Source organism: Podarcis melisellensis, assembly GCF_964234715.1.
Source record: "Podarcis melisellensis genome assembly, chromosome: 8".
NCBI lineage: Eukaryota > Metazoa > Chordata > Lepidosauria > Squamata > Lacertidae > Podarcis > Podarcis melisellensis.
The window spans coordinates 44,474,679-44,493,552 of NC_138540.1; the positions used below are offsets into that span (position 1 = coordinate 44,474,679).

An 18,874-nucleotide genomic window follows, 5' to 3' on the forward strand; every position below is an offset into this window, starting at 1 on the left:
TCCAGTAGCACCTTAAAGACCAACTAAGTTAGTTCTTGGTATGAGCTTTCGTGTGCATGCACACTTCTTCAGATAAGGTATCTGAAGAAGTGTGCATGCACACGAAAGCTCATACCAAGAACTAACTTAGTTGGTCTTTAAGGTGCTACTGGAAGGAATTTTTTTTGTTTTGACTATGGCAGACCAACACGGCTACCTATCTGTAAATGCAGTAAATTGTAAAACCTCATATGGCTGGCTGGAGACTCGCCAGCACTTGTGCAGAAGTATCATAGAACTGTAGTTTTGGAAGGGACCGTGAGGGTCATCTACTCCTACCTCCTGAGGAATCCCACTGGCACAACCTCCCTGGAAAGAGGGTCCCTTCGCCTCCGCTTAGAAACATCTAATGAAGAGGAGTCTGCCACCTTCCTGTCTGCCCCATTCCCAAACCCCTTGAAATCCCATTTCTTGTCACCCGAACTGCTTGGTTATCATACTGTTCTCTGGAGCAAGAAGAATGGGATGCGCCTCCTGGGCTCTCAACATTTGCCTGCCAATGTGCCTTTTATCCAGCAGACAATGCAGTTGCTCCTCCTTTCTTCCCCGTCGGGGTGCAGACAATGGCACCCTCTTCTTTGCAAACAAGAGCGCCCATCTCCAGCTGGAGCGCCAGGTGCTGCACCTGTTCAGCCTCTGGGTGTGGCGCTGCTCTGCTCCTCTTTTCAGCAGCTCCCCCACCTGCTTTCTCAGTTCGTGGGTTGAGCGTGCACGGTGTGGGGGGGGGGCGGCGGTTTAGACTATTAAAGCGTGGCCCCGGGCCACCTTGCTCCAAAGAGGGAGCGGCATGGGGCTCCCTATAGGGATGTGGCTCTGGCTCTGGGCCGCACAGGTCTCTTCGGAGGAATCGGAGCCCGCCTGCCTGCCCGTGGCAGGAGAGGACTGCTATAGGCTGCTCCGGCGGCCACAACCCGCCTTTGGTGCAGTGATTTGGTGCGGACGATCCCACGGCCGGCTCCTCCACACGTGGAACCAGCAGATCCAGGACGCCCTGCGCGACCGCCTGGACGACAGGAGCAAAACCTGGATCGGGGCTGCAGCAAAGGCGCTCCCAGAAGTGAACCACCCTGGCAAAGGTGAGAGCGGGGCGGGGGCGCAGAGGCCCAACAGCAGCACCGCAGAAGAGGGGCAGCAGCCGCCAATTCCAGTATACTCTCCCAGGATGTGTGTTATTCCCCACTCAGCATCTCTGACTCGCCCAGACGCCAAACCCCTCAGGGCAAGACCGCCACCCTCCCTACACAAGGTGGGACCACCGTCTCCTCGTGGGGATCGAGGCGGGGCAGCCAAGCTTCTCACTTCAAGGGCCCAGCCAGGCCCTGCAGACCCTTTCCTCCCTCGAGGGACCCCGCCCTCCAGCGTTTCAAGGACACCCAGGGTGGCAGCCATCCTCCCATGCCAAGCCCCGCTGCTGATGGCTCAGCTCTGCAGTCTGTGACAGGCAGTCAAGGAGTGGGGAGGGTTAAAAATAATAATAATGCAAGGCTGTCCGAGGGTTTGCTACCAGGCACTCACCCTATGTAAAGGCTCCCCTTAAACCACTTGCCACCACTGGGAGACTCTAGTCTGGAGAGGGAGCGGAGCCCTACAGGGGGAGCTCAGGGCAGCCTCAGCCGGAAAGCCTTATCCTAAGAAAGTCCCCCAAAGGCAAACAACTGGCGGGCTGGTGCTGAGTGTGGGGTGGCGGGGAAGAGGGGTAACCCTGTCTGATGGCGGCGCCTACTCTCCGCAGACCACTGCAAAGTCCTCGTCCGGAATGGGGACCAATTCTATACCAGGAGGGAGGAGTGTGACCAGAAGCACTTTTTCATCTGCCAGTCTGGTGCGTGAGTCTCCCCGCCCACCGGGGTGGGAGTTCGTGCCCTCATTCCGCACCCACAGGGGCTTGGGCAGGGGGCCTCCAGCTTCAAAGAGCGAGAAGGACCTCGTGGCTGAGCTGAGGATGAGACTCTCTGGACGGCCCCCCACGAAGCACGCCCTTTCGAGGTGGCTGCAACCCCGGAGGCAGGGCCAGGGTCAGGCTCTCCCCAGGCGGTTGGGCCGGGCCGTCGCAGGTCCTAGAACCGGCCCCTGCCGCCCAGGAAGCGCCCCTTCCATGAATTCTCCCGAGCTCAACCCCTTCTGCTCTCTGTCCGCTACAGGCCCCCCAAGGACGCCCCGAGAGACTTCCACGTCCTGGGTGGTAAGTTCCCGCCAAAGCAGGTGCCTGCGCAGCCGTCGAACAGGAACGGGCGAAGGCTCTCTAGGCCGCCGTCGCTGCGCAGCGCCCCCTGGACTGACTGCAGCGCACCGCCGAGCAGATGGCCCTGGTGACTTTCTCTCCCTGTCTCCCAGAGAACGACCTGCCAGCATTTGAGGTGCGGCCCGACGGAGGCGACGCCCATCCTCACCGAAGAGCCGACAGCGACTGCTCCTCTGAGCGCCCAGGCCTCCGCCGCGACTCCTCCGCCGCCCAGTGCTCCTCCAGGAAGCAGCACAGTTCGCCAGCCGACCACCGCTGACATCCAGTCATTCCTTGGGACCAGGCCAGAACTCAGCACTCCCCGCTATTCGCCGAGCAGCCCCAAGTCGGCATCCAGCACGTGGCCCACCAGCAACAGCAGCCAGACCCGCCCCAACTCTCAGACCTCAGCCCCAGAGCCCAGCACTCAGCCGCTGCCCACCAGCAAAACCACCTCGGGGGGTACCAAAAGCCACGAGTCCAACACCAGCCCAGACGCCTTCACCTTCAACCCTAGAGACTTCTCCCCTGAGGACCAGGGGAAGGTAGGGAGACATCTGGACTGGCACCTGCCCCTACCCTGGTGGCACCTTGTCCAGACAGGCTCTTCTCTCTCTCCGTCCCATACCCCACACCCTGCTCCAGAGATATCAGGAGGCATGGGGGGCGGGGCGGCGTTGCAGGATTCTTCCTTTGCACCTGGAAAAACCAACGCTGAAGTGCAGATCAAAGATGAGTGTGACTTGTATATGATTTCCCAGGGATCCAAAGTCACTTAGTGAGGGATTTCCAGACTGGTTTTGCCCACCGCAGAAAGGGGGGCAAGTGGCTGTGGGGGGGATGTGTGGCTCCCTCCAGCCTAGCTGCCTTCTCAGGTCTTCCCCCTATAGGGTAGAGGAGCCTTCCCAGAGTTAGAGATTTAGCGACAAGCTCCACTTGCAGACTCACTGACAGCGTAATAGGGCAACCAGGCCCCCTTCTCCCCCAGCCCCTCTCACTCAGGGTCTGTCCCACAGGCCCTAGAGAAGGTGCTGCACCAGTTCAGCCAGGCTGTGCAGACCCCAGACCACCCTATGGCACTGGAGCAGGCAGCCCGGATGCTGGAGAATTTGACAAATTTCCATGCTCTGCTTTCAGATGATGCCCAGGTACTGGCATGTGGCAGGGAGGGAGGGAGGGTGGGTGGCTGGCACCCCTGATCTAAGGGTCTGTCCCCTGCGGCCTATTCTCCCAGTCCTTGGTTGAACCAGGCTCTACCCAGGCTATGTACAGAGGCAAGCCTGCTGCTTGGCACAGCCAGCCTCGCCCTTGCACCCCCAAATCAGCCTTGCCAGATGATCAGCCCTGCCTTGTTCCTACAGGCCTCTGCCAGCCAGGCACTCCTCTCCCTGAGCTCTCAGCTACTGAGGGACCACCCTGCCAGCAATGCCTCCTGCCTAGACCTCGCATCACAGGCTCTTTTCCAGGCCCTCAGCAACCTCCTCCAAGCCTCAGGCAGCCAGACACCCAGCTTCGGCCCGCAACAGGTGGGGAAGAAAGAGGATCTGCAGGGGTCGGGTGGAGAAGGCTATTCAGAAGGATGGGGTTGCCAGCTCAGGCCTGCTGCATGGCTGGGTCTCATTCTGAAGGCACCCCCTTTTGTCCAGGCCTTCCCATTGCTCTGAGCCCATGGGGAGGGAGCTGAGCTTCCCAGCTCCCCGCCCTGGCTCTGCCCAGCTCCTGACCACACCTGGCCTTTCTCTGCAGCAGGAACCAAAGGTCCTGGAAACAGCACTGGAAGCCCTTCCTCTGATCCAGACGGGGCTCCTGTTGGGAAGCTCCACCATGGAGGAATCCACAGTAACTGTGGTGTCTCCTGTGCTCAGCACCACTCTCAGCAGGTACCAGTCTCCTCTCTCCTAGGCACTGAAGAAGTGGGGGGGGGGGGCTTGCTCAGGGCAACTGAATGAATTGTTTGGTTGCCAATTACCTATTATAATCCTTTTGGTACGCAGAGTAAGACATTGTTCAGATAATGCATCTTGGTTAGGGAACAGACTTTTATGAGCTACAGTCTCACACACAGGGATGTTTGTAGTTGAGATAAATAATAAAGGAGTCTATTACATGATTTTTAAAATTATTACTACATTTATAACCCACTTTTTCGCCAAAAAGCTCAGGATGGCTCACAGTTGTCTCCTTTTCTCCATTTTATTCTCATAACAACAACCCTGAGAGGTGGGTTGGGGCTGAGAGATAGTGACTGGCCCAAAGTCACCCATTGGGTTTCATGGCTGAGAGGGGATTTGAACCCTGGTCTCCCACGTCCATGTCTCGCACTCTAACCACATAATTGGATAGAAAAGTTCCAAGTTCCAGCCTAACAAGTCTGTACTAGAGCATGATAGCCATTCTGGCTCCTATTTTATCTCAGAGGATAATTCTTCTTGGAGAGAGAAATGTGAGAGGAGCAGGAAGTTGTAAAACAGAGTGCAGCCTGAGAATATCAAAAGAGATAGAGAGGTGAGCTGAAGAAGTTAATGACGCAAAGGTAGTCTGGGAGTCTGGAGGTCTCGAACTCTGTTCTATCTGTCCTAACCTACGCAAGACCCCTCTTCTGAAAATGGAGTTGCACTCAAACTTTCAACAGTAACCCCTCTCCGCACTCCCTACCAGGTGTGACAAAGCCTCCCTGTCCCATGCCTCCTTCCACCTGCTTCAGCCAAGGGGCCTGAACGTAACCTTCCCATCCAGCTCTGCTCTGGAGCCAGTTCTGAGCCAGCACCCTCAAGTACAAGTCCAGGTAAGGTGGTAGTGGCTTGCTGCCCACTGGGTCCTTGTAGGGGGACATAGTGCAGGGCTGGCAGGGCATGGAGGTGGGGCAGAGGGCACCCCCACAGTTCGCTCTTGCTCTCATCTTCATTCTAGGTAGCCTCCTTTGCATTCAACCCTTTCCAGCACCTGGATGGGAAGCCGATCAAAAGGATTGCAAGTATCTCTCTCATGGCCAGCGAGGAGTCCATCGGTGTCCACAATCTTGCAGAGGAAATAGAGGTGAGAATGGATACTGTACTGGAAAGTTCTCTCATCAGGGGGACTCTTCTCTCTGCACCCAAGTGGCATGGAGAAGCAGCGCTGTCCAAGGTCCAGCGCTGGATCAGAGATAAGCACTTTGTGCTGCATGGCCTGATGGGAGACAGTATGTGCTCAAGGGCCAGTGGGGGGCACTTCAGGGCTGACCATGGACATGCTGTCTGCTTCCAGATTGGGCTCAGTGCTGAGGCTAGTGCTGAGGCCCCTCACACTCACTTGACTGGCAACGTCAGGAACTTTGACATTGTGGTAAACATCACATCAGTAGAGGATGCCCTGCTAGTATTGGTGGAATCCAGCACAGTGGTCCAGATCACCTTGCACCTGGGCCTCCAACCTGAGCCCAACAAGAACAGCAGCCTCCTCAACACCACCCTGCCCAGCAGCGGATGGCAAGAGGGTGAGGACTTGTTAGAAGGAAGCTAGAGGGCAGGTGCTGCTTTGGGACTTCCTACTGGAGCATCTGATTGACATCTGGGAGAATAGTGCTGGACCAGAATGGTCATTGGCCTGATGTAGCAGGTTCTTCTTATGCTCATACATACAACACAATGCTGCATGTATCCCCTTAAAAGTAAGTCTCATTGGAGTTCAGTGAGGTGACTCTCGGGTAAGTGGGCATAGCTTTGAGGTGTTAACTTCACCAACTGTTCTGGGTTTCAGCCATAAGACATAACCTATATGGCAGGCTTCCTCAAACTCGGCCCTCCAAATGTTTTGAGACTACAATTCCCATCGTCTCTGACCACTGGTCCTGCTAGCTAGGGATCATGGGAGTTGTAGGCCAAAAACATCTGGAGGGCCAAGTTTGAGGAAGCCTGCTATATGGGAACAATTTACCTCTATAAATAAAAAGGGAAAGTTGCAAAAGTATACAGATTGAATTAGCTGTGTTTCAATTATTTAATTTCCCATTAAATTCATTTAATTGCAAATTAACATGGTGTAGTGGTCAGATTTGCACTGTAGGAAACATCAATGGGAAATTAGTTTTAAATCGCTTAGTTAAATCAGCCCGTTTCTTCATTTACATAATTGACCAAACCACTTTGATTTAAATCTGTGCACCTGGGAGTAGGCACAGAGGAAGGGGCTTGAGGAGCTGGGGCCAGGCAGGACTGTGTCCCCAGTGGGGGAAGGTGTGGGTGTGGTCCCTCTCTGCTCTCTTTGACTCACTGCTCTTGCTTCAGAGGGTACCTACACATGGGTGATTCCTCCAGAGGAGCTGCAGCATCATGGCCTGGGCACCTACTACATCTCTGCAGAGGTGGCTCCCCTCTCTCAGGGCCCCTGGAACCTCTCCATTCACACCATCATCTCCGGATGCTACTACTGGTCCAGCCAGCATCAGGCCTGGAGAACTGATGGTTGTCGGGTATGCAGTAGGGTCAACCAGGCCAGAGGGCTGTTGGGCAGGCAAACAAGCCTTTGCTTCCATGCTGGGAGGGAAAAAAAGTAGGGCAGAATGTCATGGGGAACCAAATGGAGCAGAACTTTGGGGACCTCATCCTCCTGTGTTGGTTTCTAATGCATCAGTGCCTCCCTCCCAGGTGGGCTCCCAAAGCACCCTCCATAGCACCCAGTGCTTGTGCAACCACCTCACCTTCTTTGGGTGCATCGCCTTGGTCCTGCCACACCTGATTGACCTTCACAACACTGCAAAGCTCCTGAGCACTGTGGGCCAGAACCCTTCTGGGCTGGCCTTGCTAAGCAGCTTGTTGCTGGGCTATGGAGTTGCCCTTGTTTGGGCTCGATGGAGACAGAGAACGGATGTTAAGAAGGTGAGGGGAAAGGGCAAGCAAAAGATTTATGATGGTTGTTTGGGGTTATTAGCATTTGCAGGCCAGAGACACTCCCCCCATCTGCCCTCATTCAGGCCATTCTTGTCTGATGTGCTGAAATGAGGAACAATGAGATATTTATCCAGCAAACAGCTGAGAACCAGACACCCTGGAAAAGCCGACTTGCTGAAGTGGGGCTTGGCCATTTCTAGGGCCACCCACCCCATGTGTGTCTCTCCCCCCTCCAGGTGAAGGTCACAATCCTAGCAGATAATGAGGCCACCGCCTGCTTCCCTTACCTGGTCCAAGTCTTCACAGGCTACCGCCGAGGGGCTGGGACTTCTGCTAAGGTAGGGGAGGGTCTCACTTTCCTGCAGGCCCACTTTGTACTGTTGATGCTACAAGTGCTGCCCATCAAGTTCCGTGACCTCAGGCTCCTGCCCACAGAATCTGGGCCGCGTCTGGCAGATCTCTCCCTATCGGGGAGTGGGTGTGTGGGGTGCAGGCTTCTGTGTGACTGGCTGCATGCAAAAGCCTGTCTTTGATGACATCCTTCATGTGCTCCCTGCTTGGGCAAGGAACTGAGGAAAGGAAGCAATCCATGAACCCCACCCAGCACCCACCCTCTTTTCCCTTTCCTTGATTAACCCCTTCTCCCTCCTTGGCTTGAGGTTATCCTGACCCTCTATGGGGCAGAGGGCCGGAGTGAGCCACACCTGCTACAGCACCCCCAGGGGCCCTCCTTTGAGCGAGGTGGGCGGGATGCCTTCCTCCTTGCCACTCAGAAGTCCCTGGGCAACCTCCACGCCATCCGCCTCTGGCACGACAACACTGGGCCCAACCCCAGCTGGTAAGTCCATGGCCCAGCAAGGGCTGAGGGTGGGGGCCGAGAGGGTGGGGTTAGAGTGAACCAGACTGCAACTGGATGCCAGGCAAGGAGGAGGTTGGAAGCACACGACTGGCGTGGGAGAGTCCGTTGGCAGCACCAGACTTTATCAGATGCTAGTAGGCAAAGGGACACTGCAGCTGGCATACCTAGTCCTCCCATGCCATGGGGTTGTGCTGCCAGGACCTGGATACATGCAGAATTCCCAGGTCCTCAAAGATACCTCCTTTCAAGCCTATGCTGAAGAAATTCACAACATCCCTGTCCAACTGTAGCAAAACTAGCTGCAGGTCAGTTGGACATTTCAGGGGGACGATGGAACTGTGGCATGTCTTGTCCCACCCAAGGTTTATGCTCACCATGTTAAAGGCCAGCTTTGGCTCCAGAGGCCACATTGTCATGTAAAATAATGCATTATGACCCACCTTTGGTCTGAACCCCCAAACATAAAGGATACATCAGGGAGGGAATACCTTTCCATCTCCAGTCTTTTCCCAAAGCTGCTGGGCAAACGACACTTTATGTATAAGTTAACTTGGAGCAAAGCTTCCCTTGTGCTTGAAGGAAGCCACATGCAGCTCTCAGCTTTGGCAAGGTGATGAGGGCAGAAGGAAAAGATCCCCACTGCTTCCCTTTAACCTGCAGCTCTTGAGTGATGGGGGAGTGGGGGCAGATCCCTTGGCTGCAGCTAATGGGCACCACATGACTGCTTGGCAGTGCCACCCATGTGTGGGCAAATGACTGAAAGGCCTGAGCCTCCTGCAGGTTTGTGAGGCGGCTGGTTGTCTGTGACCTGCCTGCCAAGAAGAAGTGGCATTTCCTGTGTGACTCTTGGCTGGCAGCTGACTTGGATGACGGCCATGTGGATAAAGTCTTTGCTGCTGCCTCCGAGAGGGATCTCCTGTCCTTCAGGTAAATATGAGCACCACCTGCCAGTTTGTGGCATCTCTGGAATGTGTTTTTGCCCTTGGGGTGTTTCTGCCCCTGATTTACCCAACAGGTACCTTGCCTTTGACTGAATTATGCTAAGAACACCTGTGTGAAAAAGCAATAATCAGACATCAAAAAATAAAAGTCAGGGAACGGCAGGCTCTGTCCCAGAATCTGCTTGGAATGACAAATCTCAGACCCAGTGCAGAAAGTTCCTTTGACTATACACAGAGAGAGGGCCTTTCTCTCCCACCCATCTGGGAGTTGGGTCTTCCTTCCAGGTCAGAGAGTGTGATGCAGCTTCCAGCTCCTCTCCATTCAGAAATTAGGTGCAGCAGGAAAGGTCCCACCCTGCTCCTGGCCCTTGACCCTCTCTGGCTCAGCCCCCACCAAATACATCTCTTATCCCACTTCACCAGGTACCAGTTCTGGTCAGGGCTGGTGGACAAATTGACGCAGGAGCACCTGTGGCTGTCGGTGGTGACCTGCTCGCCCTGGAGCCCCTTCACCCGTGTGCAGAGGCTCTCCTGCTGCCTGGCCCTCCTCTGCTGCACCTTCCTCATCAACATCATGTTCTGGAGAAAAGAGGCAGCGTCCAGAAGCCCCGAGGCTGGTGAGTCAGCTGCCAGCTGGAGACTAGCATAGCCAGTGCCTTTCCTTGTCCCCCACCCCAACATGATGCAGGTGGGCGCTGGGCTGGGGGCAGGTGAGTGGGTGGGGTAGGGAAGAGGCTGGTTTCCCACCACTTGCCATGGCTCACAGCCCCCAAGGCAGAGCCCTAAAGAGTCCTGTATTTTTGCTCCTGTCCCCATGCTCCACCTTCCATGCATAGGGCTTGTATGTCTTTAAGTAGCGCTGAGGATTCTAAGCTTCACAGTGGAGCTGGGAGTCCCCCTTTGGACGCCGCCCAGCATTTTTGGCATCGAAACTGCCTCAGCCACAGCAGTGATCCTTCTGGCCACCCCCTCCTCCTGAATGAAGGTCTCTGTCTGCCACTCCTCTCTCCCCCCCCTGCTCCCGAGACAGGGCCTTTTATGGTGACTTGGCATGAGCTGCTGGTGAGTATGGAAACCGCCATCTTCCTAATGCCAGTGAGCCTACTGATCAGCCACATCTTCCAGCTGGTCCAGCCTCCAGCCCCAAAGCCTCCTGCTGCCAGCTCCGAACTCCTGCAGACTGTGATGCCCCCCAAGCAGGTGATGCCCATCACACAAGTCAAGCAGGTGAGACCCCCTCCTCACAAGTCCCTCCAGTCAGCAAGAGGTTCTGAGCGGTCAGCCTCCGCCCTGATGGGTGCTTGGCACTCTTGCCCTGCTCTCTCCATTGCAGGAGCTGGAGGAGACCCTGGGCTTCCTCTACAAGAACATCCTCTGCCAGTGCAGAGCCATGGACAAGTTCCCTGGGACTTGTGAGCAAGTACCAGAGCTTGTGGCTGCTCTGTGTGACCTCATTGAGTCCCACCTCCAGCACCAGAAGGACCTGGAAGGTCCCCCTCAGGGTAAGAGTAGCTTGCCTTGGCAACGGATGCAAATACCACTGCCTTCCTCTCAGACAGAGAGTGCGCCACCCTTCCTCATGCTCTGTGCACCAGCTTGCACCTTTGGGGAACTGAGCAACCCTTGACTCAGTTGGAAAAGGAGGGGGAATTAAGGCTCTGGAGGGTGAGAGTGATTCCTCTTTGTACTTGTTTCCAGAGAGGCGCTTCAACCTCCACAGCTACCTGAGCCATGTGCTGAATGACTTGGGGACTCAGCTCTGCAGCCTGGATTTGTGCAGCTTCCCTAAGCCCTATGACCATCTGCATGCAGTGGACCAACTACGAAGAGTCCAGCAGCACCTGGAGCAGCAGCAGGCCCAGCCCTGGCCTAGCCCTGAGGGGCCTGGCAGGTAGCCCCCATCCAGAAGCTCCGCTCATCTATCTCTTCCCCACTCTCCTGGCCCCATTTCCTGGTAAAATTTGGCAGAGATTGCTCCAAACCCAAAATAATACTTGGGGAACAAGATCCTCATTTGTAAGCCACTGTGAAACTCTGCGGCATCTACTGTACACACCCTACGTATGTATACAAAGAAACACACCTAGCTAAGGTCAAAGTTCCTTCCATGAAATAGCTTGCAGGAAGAAACTAACCAGATGTCTTCACACTCCAGGGAATGCCTTCAGGGGCTTGGCGAGGAGGCAGGTCACAGTTACAGGAGATTGAAGTTGCCCCCCCCCCCAGGACTCACCAGTGAGGATGGGGGTCGCATATGCAGCAGAGCGTTCAAATGTGACCCAGAAACAGAGTGAGGCAACAGCACAAGGTCACCACCGCAGTCAAGTTCAGGCAAGGTACAATGCAGCAAGGCAGGGCAATGAGAATCAGGAAATAAGGCACCAGAGACCTGTATTATTTCCTGCAACTAGAAGGCTCACTAGGGAGGCTTTATATGCTCTTGTCTCCTAAACTACACTCAACCACAGCCACTGACTGCTTCCTCACAAGCAGACTGCTGCCTCTGATTCCTGAGACTGGCAGGGGGAGCTGTTCCACCTCCTGTTCTGACAGTTCCAGGAGTTTTTCATCAGGTACTAACCTGGAGGGCCCCTGGATCTATAGGGTATCTGGTTCATCTTCAAAGGACTCTGCGTCTGGTCCCGTGTCACACGCAGACCCAAAGCCAGCCAGTTTTCCCAACCCACCCAATAATGGTCTTTTTCTTAACTGCCTATTGCTTTTTCTGCTTGGTCTGTGGGACATTTGCCCTCCCCACTGCACAGTTCCCTCCCTCCACTGGTGTTCCCAAAGGCTGAGGTGCCATTTATTCTCCTGTCTCTGTGTCTCAGGCCCACCGGGCCCAGGAGCGAGCTCAGCAGTTTCCCACTTGAAGACCCTGACAAGGAGAGGCCGCCGTTCTCCCACTGTCTCCCCGGGAGATTCAGCTTTGCTTGCTGGCTCACAGTGGGAAGCATCAGCCTGGTTTCGGCCTTCTTCACAGTGCTCTACAGCCTAGAAATGAGCAGGGACGAGGCTGGGCACTGGGCCATCAACATTCTGCTCTCAGTGCTACAGAACATCTTTGTAATGCAGCCCCTGAAGGTAACTTGGTCCTATCTGGGGTGCAGCTAACCTCTCCCCACACCCCACACCCTTGCCAGAGCCAGCCTCTCCCCTCTTCTCCCTGCCTCTACAAATGTCTTTGGTGTTCTGTGAATCTGCAGCAACACAGCAGGGTCAGAGGTCTGCAAGGGTCCTCAGACCCCACCTAAGTCCAGACTCTGGGTTTAATGCTTGTCCATCTCTCCCCCAATCTGCACTGGTAATGTGTGTAATGTTACTAACCATTTGTGGTGGGGCACCTCCTGCATATTCTGCTAAGAGGGGCCCCAGACACCTGCCCTGTGGGCCCCCCCCAATGGCAACCCTGTTCTCCCTTCTTCCCAGGTGTTGGCTCTGACCTTCCTCTTCTCACTGCTGCACAAGAGGGAGTTGTGGAAGGACAAGGGGCAGGAGCAGCAGCTCTGGTGGGCCCTGGGCCTCGTCACAGGTAATTCAAGCTCTCCAACCCCACCCCACCCCACACCGCGCCTCCATCTGCAATGCTCGATAGGGCATCTGCCTGAGCGGCCTCTGACCAAAGGGGACCTTTTTCCTCTTGCTTGGGACTGACGCCAGCTTTCTTCTCCCTCTAGCAAGGGGCCTACAACTGGAAGCTTATGGGCGGAGAGACTGGGCAGACCCATCTTACAGACCCCCTGCCCTCCAGCCAATGGTGCGGCCAAAGGAACGAGCCTTGAAAGACAAGAAGTTGTACTCCTTGATCAGAGAGATTGCAGGTGAGACCAGGCGCCAAGGCCAGTAAGGGCATGGATGGGTTGTGCTCCCTCCCCGCACCAAGCAGGGGTGAAATATGCTCAGCATTCACACTCCTAAGCATCAGTGGTTAAGGAAGCAAGCAAGACAGAGAATGATACCAAGGCCTAGGTCAGAATGGTGGGAGCGGCAGTCGCTTCTAGGAACATAGGAAGAAACTGCCACATACCATGTCAGAACATTGGGCTTACCTTACATTTTCATCAAAAAATTGCTTTGCACAGGTAACTACCATAGAGTTAGCAAAATTTTCAAAAGTAGGGGGTCCATGGCTTGGCTTTTGAAAAATAGGGGGTCCTCAGTACAGTGTTACCTCAGGTTACAGATGCTTCAGGTTATAGATGCTTCAGGTTACAGAATCCACTAACCCATAAATAGTACCTCAGGTTAAGAACTTTGCTTCAGGATGAGAACAGAAATCACGCAGAGGCAGTGGGAGGCTCCATTAGCTAAAGTGGTACCTCAGGTTATGAACAGTTTCAGGCTAAGAACGGACCTCTGGAACAAATTAAGTTCTTAACCCGAGGTACCACTGTAATTAGCTAATTGGGAACCACTGCTATAAACCATACATAACTCAGTGGGTGCAGAATCTGCTCAGGACAAATCTTCAGATGTAATTTGCAAAATTTAAACCACCAGCAGGGAACATCATACTCAAGGGCGTAGAAAGGGGTGTGTGTGCGGGGGTGTGTGCGGTCTGCCCCGCGTGTCATTCCTGAGGGGGTGACAAAATGGCACACCGCGGGAGGGTGACACCGTGAGGCCTGGCCTGCAGTGCGCCCAAGCCATGCGTCTCTCCTGGGAGTGATGCAGTGGCTCAGGGCCCTGCGCTGCCCAAAACGGACTCCATGGGCAGATCACCACGCCAGCCCCAGGCGGATCACCACGGCACCCCCATGGGCGGTGACCCCCGCTCCTGCTGCTCCGGGTGCCGGAGCAGCTAGCTACGCCCGATCATACCTGCAAGCAGGTGGGTTGCTTAGATCTGGATGGGATTATAATTTGGCCTGTGAGGTTGTTCCCCCCCACGTCGTCTGGCTGTAGGGATGCAAAATCCAACAGGACAAACTGTTTTGATCCACTTCCCTTTTCTGACACCCAGTGCAGCTTGTGTTCCTGGCTGTGCTGATGGTCCTCAGCTATACCGAGAGAAGCCCCAATGAGTTCTACTTTAACAACGCCCTCCAGAGGACCTTCACATCCCACCTGGAAGACATCCTTACCCCAAAGGAGTTGTATGGGTGGATCAGGGTGATTTTGCTGCCTGGCCTCCATGGCAATTCTGAAGGTGAGCAGCACAAGGAACAGAGATAAAAGAGACATCCTTCTGTATACAGGCAGCCCTCTGCTTATGGGCATTCTACTTGTGTGTGACTGCTTTTATGCTGGTCACCACAAAATGAATGACTGAATAAATTGAAACAGTGTGCCTTCCCTTGCTCAGGGCCGCTGCCTGGAAGTCTTTTTGCTGCTCACTCACTGCAATGGGAGGGATTGTGGGGAAGGCTCAAGGCAGAAGCCTCAAGTGAGGGAAGGTGTGCCGGGCAGTGGCCCCAGCGGCACACACTGTATAAATTATAAAAACATGGCCTCTTTAGGCTTTTTCAGTGTTGCCAAAGCTGAAACCTGAAATTTACCCAGCTTTTCACATCTGTACAAACAGGTGTGCGTCTGTGTGTTTTGCTTCTAAGCAGCACATTTCTCCCCTCTCCCGATCTCCCAGGTTTGGCCATGGATGGAAACTCTTTCCTTGTGGGCAGCGTGCGGCTACGGCAGATCCGAGCCACAGGAGCCCTGCCAAAGCCAGGGCCAGCTTTTCTCCCGCTCCAAGAGGGAAAGCAGGGTCCCACGGCCAGATGGGGGCCTCCTGCTGCAGGTGGGAGAGGTCAGGCAAGTGCCTGGGTCTTCCAGAATGAGAGCACCCTGCAAGAGTACCCCATCTGGGGGAAGTTTGCTCTCTATCCGGGAAGCGGCTACCTGGCAAACCTTGGCAGAAACAAAAGCTACGCCATGAGGTATGTGGACTGAAGGAGCTGCAGAACAGGCATCAGGTCCCAAAAGCTCCAGGGGCTCTTTCTGGGCAGGTGTATCTCAGTCTCTGCCCACTATTTCCTGATCTGGTGAAGCTGTGGGAGAGGCAGGTGAAAGCTAAAGACCCACAATCCTGGCTAACAGTAGTGAATATGGCATTGCTAGCTGGAGTCTGGCAGGTGGTACTTGGGGGAGAACTGGTTAACTGGGCAAGGCATGCAATAGTAAACTAGAGTTGTTTCTCTTCCCTGCCACCAGTAGATTTAGGTGCAGCCCTTAAGAATTCTCTCCCACTGCAAGGTGGAAACACAATACAACTTTTTCTGCACCATTCCCCACCAGAACCCTTCGCTATCTGGAACGGAACAACTGGCTGGACAGAAGCACACGAGTCGTCTTCATTGAGTTTGTTGTCTACAATGCAAATGTCAACCTCTTCTGCGCAGTCACACTGATCTTGGAGGCCAATGGGATAGGCAAGAGCGTGTAGTAGAGACAAAGGGGGCCTAGCCCTGCAATGGGCCTCAGAGGCAGGATGGCTGTTCTGGGGCTGTTGGGGAGGGAGGAGGAGAAAAGGCGTTCCCTCTCCCTGGGAACCAGCCTTGCTTGCAGCCTCCGTGCTTGACCCTGTGCCTGTTTCTGTGGCAGGGGCCTTGTTCAGCAAATCAGAGTTGCAAATTCTCCGCCTCTATCCAGACCTCCAGCTCGTCCTCCAATTTATCTGTGCCCAGATCACCTTTCTCCTGCTCATACTATACTACATCTTTGTGCAGGTGAGCGGGGCCTCTGTGAGCCAGCTTAGTTTCCTTAGCCTAGCACCCTCCGGATATTGCTGGACTACAACTTCCATCAGCTTTAGCCAGCACTCTCAAGGTGCCGAGGGTTAGTGGGAGCTATCAGCCAGCACCAGCTCAGGGGAGCTGAGATGTGGAACCTGCGGGGGCCCTCTGGGTGTTGCTAGGCTCCCATCATTCCTGACCTTTGCCATTGGCTGCCTAGAGCAGTTGGGCATTTGGATTCCCGCAGCAACTGGAGTGCCGCAGGAGTGTCATCCCACCCTTGTTTTAGGGCAGTGTCAACCTTGGGTCCCCAGATGTTGTTGGACTATAACTCCCATCATCCCTGAGCTCTGGCCTTGCTAGCTAGGAATGATGGGAGTTGTAGGCCAAAAGCATCTGGGGACCCAAGGTTGAGAAAGGCTGTTTTAGAGGGTGGTGGTGTGTGGAGGTTGCTGTATTGCCAGAGAAAGAGCATCACACCACCACTGCTCCTTCCACTTGCATTCCCCCCCCCCCAAACATGTGGCTGCCTGAGTCAAGCCTGCTTCTTCCATGGGGCCAGCAGGGCCGGCAGCTGAAGCAGCAGAAGTGGAAGTACTTCAGCAGCAAGAGAAACCTGCTGGATGCCAGCACCATCCTCATAAGTGTGGCAGCTATTGGCCTTTATGTGAAGAGGCGCGTGCTGGCAAAAGGCATCCTGAAGCAGCATCACCAAGACCGCAACAAGTGAGTGTCTACCATCCGAAACAAGGGGCAGGGGCAGACCCCCACTCAGCAGAGGCGGCTTTCACACACCCTAAAGCAAATCTCCCTCCACACCCCTGCCAGGTTCATCAGCTTCTATGAGATGGTGGAAGTTGACTCTGCTCTGACATACCTCATTGCTTTTCTGGTGGCCTTGACAACCATCAAGCTGTGGAACCTCCTGCGCCTAAATCCCAGAATGCACCTCATCACACAGACACTGCAGAAAGCCTGGGATGAGGTCCTGGGCTTCCTGCTCACACTTCTGGTGCTGCTTGTTGGTTACGCCATTGTGGTAAGAAGAGACCTGCCAACTGCAGGGAAACCAACCAAGGGCGGAGGGAAGAGCCCCCCTTCCTGTGTCCTTATACCCCTCCCCCTACATCACCTTCACTCTCTTGCCATCAGTGCAACCTCATGTTTGGATGGAGCGTAGATGACTACAAGACCTTCTTTAACTCAGCTGTGACCATCGTAGGGCTTCTCATTGGAATCTTTAATTATGAAGAGGTGAGTGCCATGCAGCCCCACTTTAGGCTGAGGCACACTGCCAGGCTGCCCTTCCAGGACACCACAGATCACAGCAGACCCCCAGCCCCATTCAGCTCCCAGCTCAGCACCCAGAGAGACCTGCATGGATTTCAGCTTTCTGGGTCTAGAATGCCATGCTTCCCTGTGCCCTGCAAAGCACAGCACGGCCAACAGCTCTCTGCTAAGTGCATATGTAGACACAGGGGACATAACTGTGCTCTTCATGCTTAGGTCATTGCTGTGGACCCCGTGTTTGGCGCTGTGCTGATAGTAACCAGCGTCATCTCCATGGTGTTTGTGATCATCAACCTGTTTGTCTCTGCCCTTTTGACGACCTTCAGTCGGGAGATGAAGGCTGCCAAGGTAGGTGTAAGCCCAAGCGGCTGGTGCTGCTCATCACCAGCCACCAGCCAAGCTTCAAGCAATTAAGCCTTCATGAGAAGCTGCTTGTGCCGCAGCCACCCCTCAGGATCCGAGTTCATATATAAGGCATCTCTCTCTCTCTCGGTTCATCACAACAGGCCAGCAAGGAGGAATCCATGTTGCAGCTGATTCAACTGAAGATTTCCACCTTGTTTGGAATCAAGAAACAGCCACTCTTCCCAGCAGCTTCCCGAAAGGAGCCACAGGACTGAAGCGGCATCATCCCACCTCCCCATTTGGACAGCTCTTTTCTATTCTAAAATGGGAAGGGTCACCATTTCCCAAGTATCACTAATGTACATGCTATCTTTAAGAATATCAGAGGTCAGCTGGGCTGGCAAGAAAATCTGTATGGCTTTTCTCCAACTTTTAAGCTGCCCCTCCCGCTCTTCAGCTAATTTACCATGTGATCTTGACTCAACATTACCTCATGCTACATCCTACTTCCTTTATCCTTGACACGCCTTTGAGTTGTTGGGACTAACCAAGGCAGAACAAATCTGACTGCCCAGAAATCCCCTGCTGCTGCCCTGCAGGTTGAAGAGCAAAATCGATCTTATTGGCTTCCAGCCCAAAGGCCGGTCAAGTCCCTAAACAGCAGGAGCCAGTTTCTTCTCTGCCCAAAGAGGCAGAGCAAAGGAGGGCTGTTCTTATTTATTGCCAATCCCAAATACTCAGTGGTGCTTAACATCAATTAAGCCTTACAAATCAAGTTATTTTTAATGTCGCTGAGGAACTCTTTACCTATTGCAGGGCTTAACCTCTGAGGAGACAAACAGGGAATTGTAGATTACACTCCCCTACCCAGCCACAGATTTGAAGAACTTACATGACAAAGGGGGGTCTGTTGAGATGCACAAAGGATACACTGTTTCAAGGTGAACCAGAGGGAGGAGATAGAAGGGTGGGTGGGGAAGAAGAGTGACTATTGCCCCTCCCCACCCAGAGAGCTCAGTTTGCTCAATGGGAGAGATCAAATCCATGACAGGAATCCAATCCTGCCTTTCCTTAAAGGCAGCCAACCTCTAAATTGCAAGGATCCATAAGCAGCCCTTACCTTAATCCAGAGGGGACCCTTCAGCCTGGCCCAAGCAGAAAGCATTCATCCCCCTACTCCAACCTGTAAAGATCAGCATAAATCCTACAAGGGCTAATTTCTCAAGAATGGTGGCTTGACAGTTCTATCATATCACGGCAGTGAAGGACAGCTGCTTCAGCACCCAGGCACTTCCCCGTGCCCTGCAGGACAGGTGGCCCGCTCTTCTGAAGCTGCCACTGCTGCCACCACCCACAATGTCTTGTGGGAAGCAAGTCTAAAGGGAGCCTCATAAATTCGCCTGTGGGAGGTGGTTGTGGGCTGCACTGCAGATCCTCAGGTATGTGATCCAAACTGACAGGACTTGTTCTGAAATATAACTGCAAAGCCAAAGTAAAGGCAACACATTTGCATGCTCCTTTTAGCCAATATTTCCCCTTCCCTCAATAAATAGTACTCCTTGTTTGACTGGAAGTGTGACTGTCAGTCTGAAGGAACACCCATTCTCTCCATGGTAAGAACTGGTGGCAGCTGCCTCTCC

At 54.2% G+C, this 18,874-nt stretch overlaps 1 protein-coding gene across 1 annotated transcript; it reads left to right on the forward strand.

Moving 5' to 3' along the window:
• Positions 1 to 826: 826 nt before the first annotated feature.
• Positions 827 to 18,801, forward strand: LOC309375849 (polycystin-1-like protein 3; the record flags this gene model as incomplete). Its single annotated transcript, XM_081921767.1, has 31 exons — positions 827 to 1,115; positions 1,772 to 1,861; positions 2,181 to 2,221; positions 2,374 to 2,979; positions 3,277 to 3,408; positions 3,622 to 3,786; positions 4,007 to 4,140; positions 4,919 to 5,045; positions 5,171 to 5,296; positions 5,507 to 5,735; positions 6,526 to 6,710; positions 6,886 to 7,116; positions 7,365 to 7,466; positions 7,788 to 7,966; positions 8,768 to 8,914; positions 9,352 to 9,545; positions 9,959 to 10,155; positions 10,262 to 10,430; positions 10,627 to 10,819; positions 11,760 to 12,012; positions 12,358 to 12,460; positions 12,606 to 12,749; positions 13,892 to 14,077; positions 14,513 to 14,804; positions 15,163 to 15,296; positions 15,469 to 15,593; positions 16,165 to 16,325; positions 16,428 to 16,638; positions 16,752 to 16,853; positions 17,106 to 17,237; positions 17,396 to 18,801. The coding sequence occupies 31 exons, from the start codon at positions 827 to 829 to the stop codon at positions 17,507 to 17,509; spliced, it is 5,493 nt and encodes a 1,830-aa protein (XP_081777893.1). The 3' UTR covers positions 17,510 to 18,801.
• Positions 18,802 to 18,874: the final 73 nt, after the last annotated feature.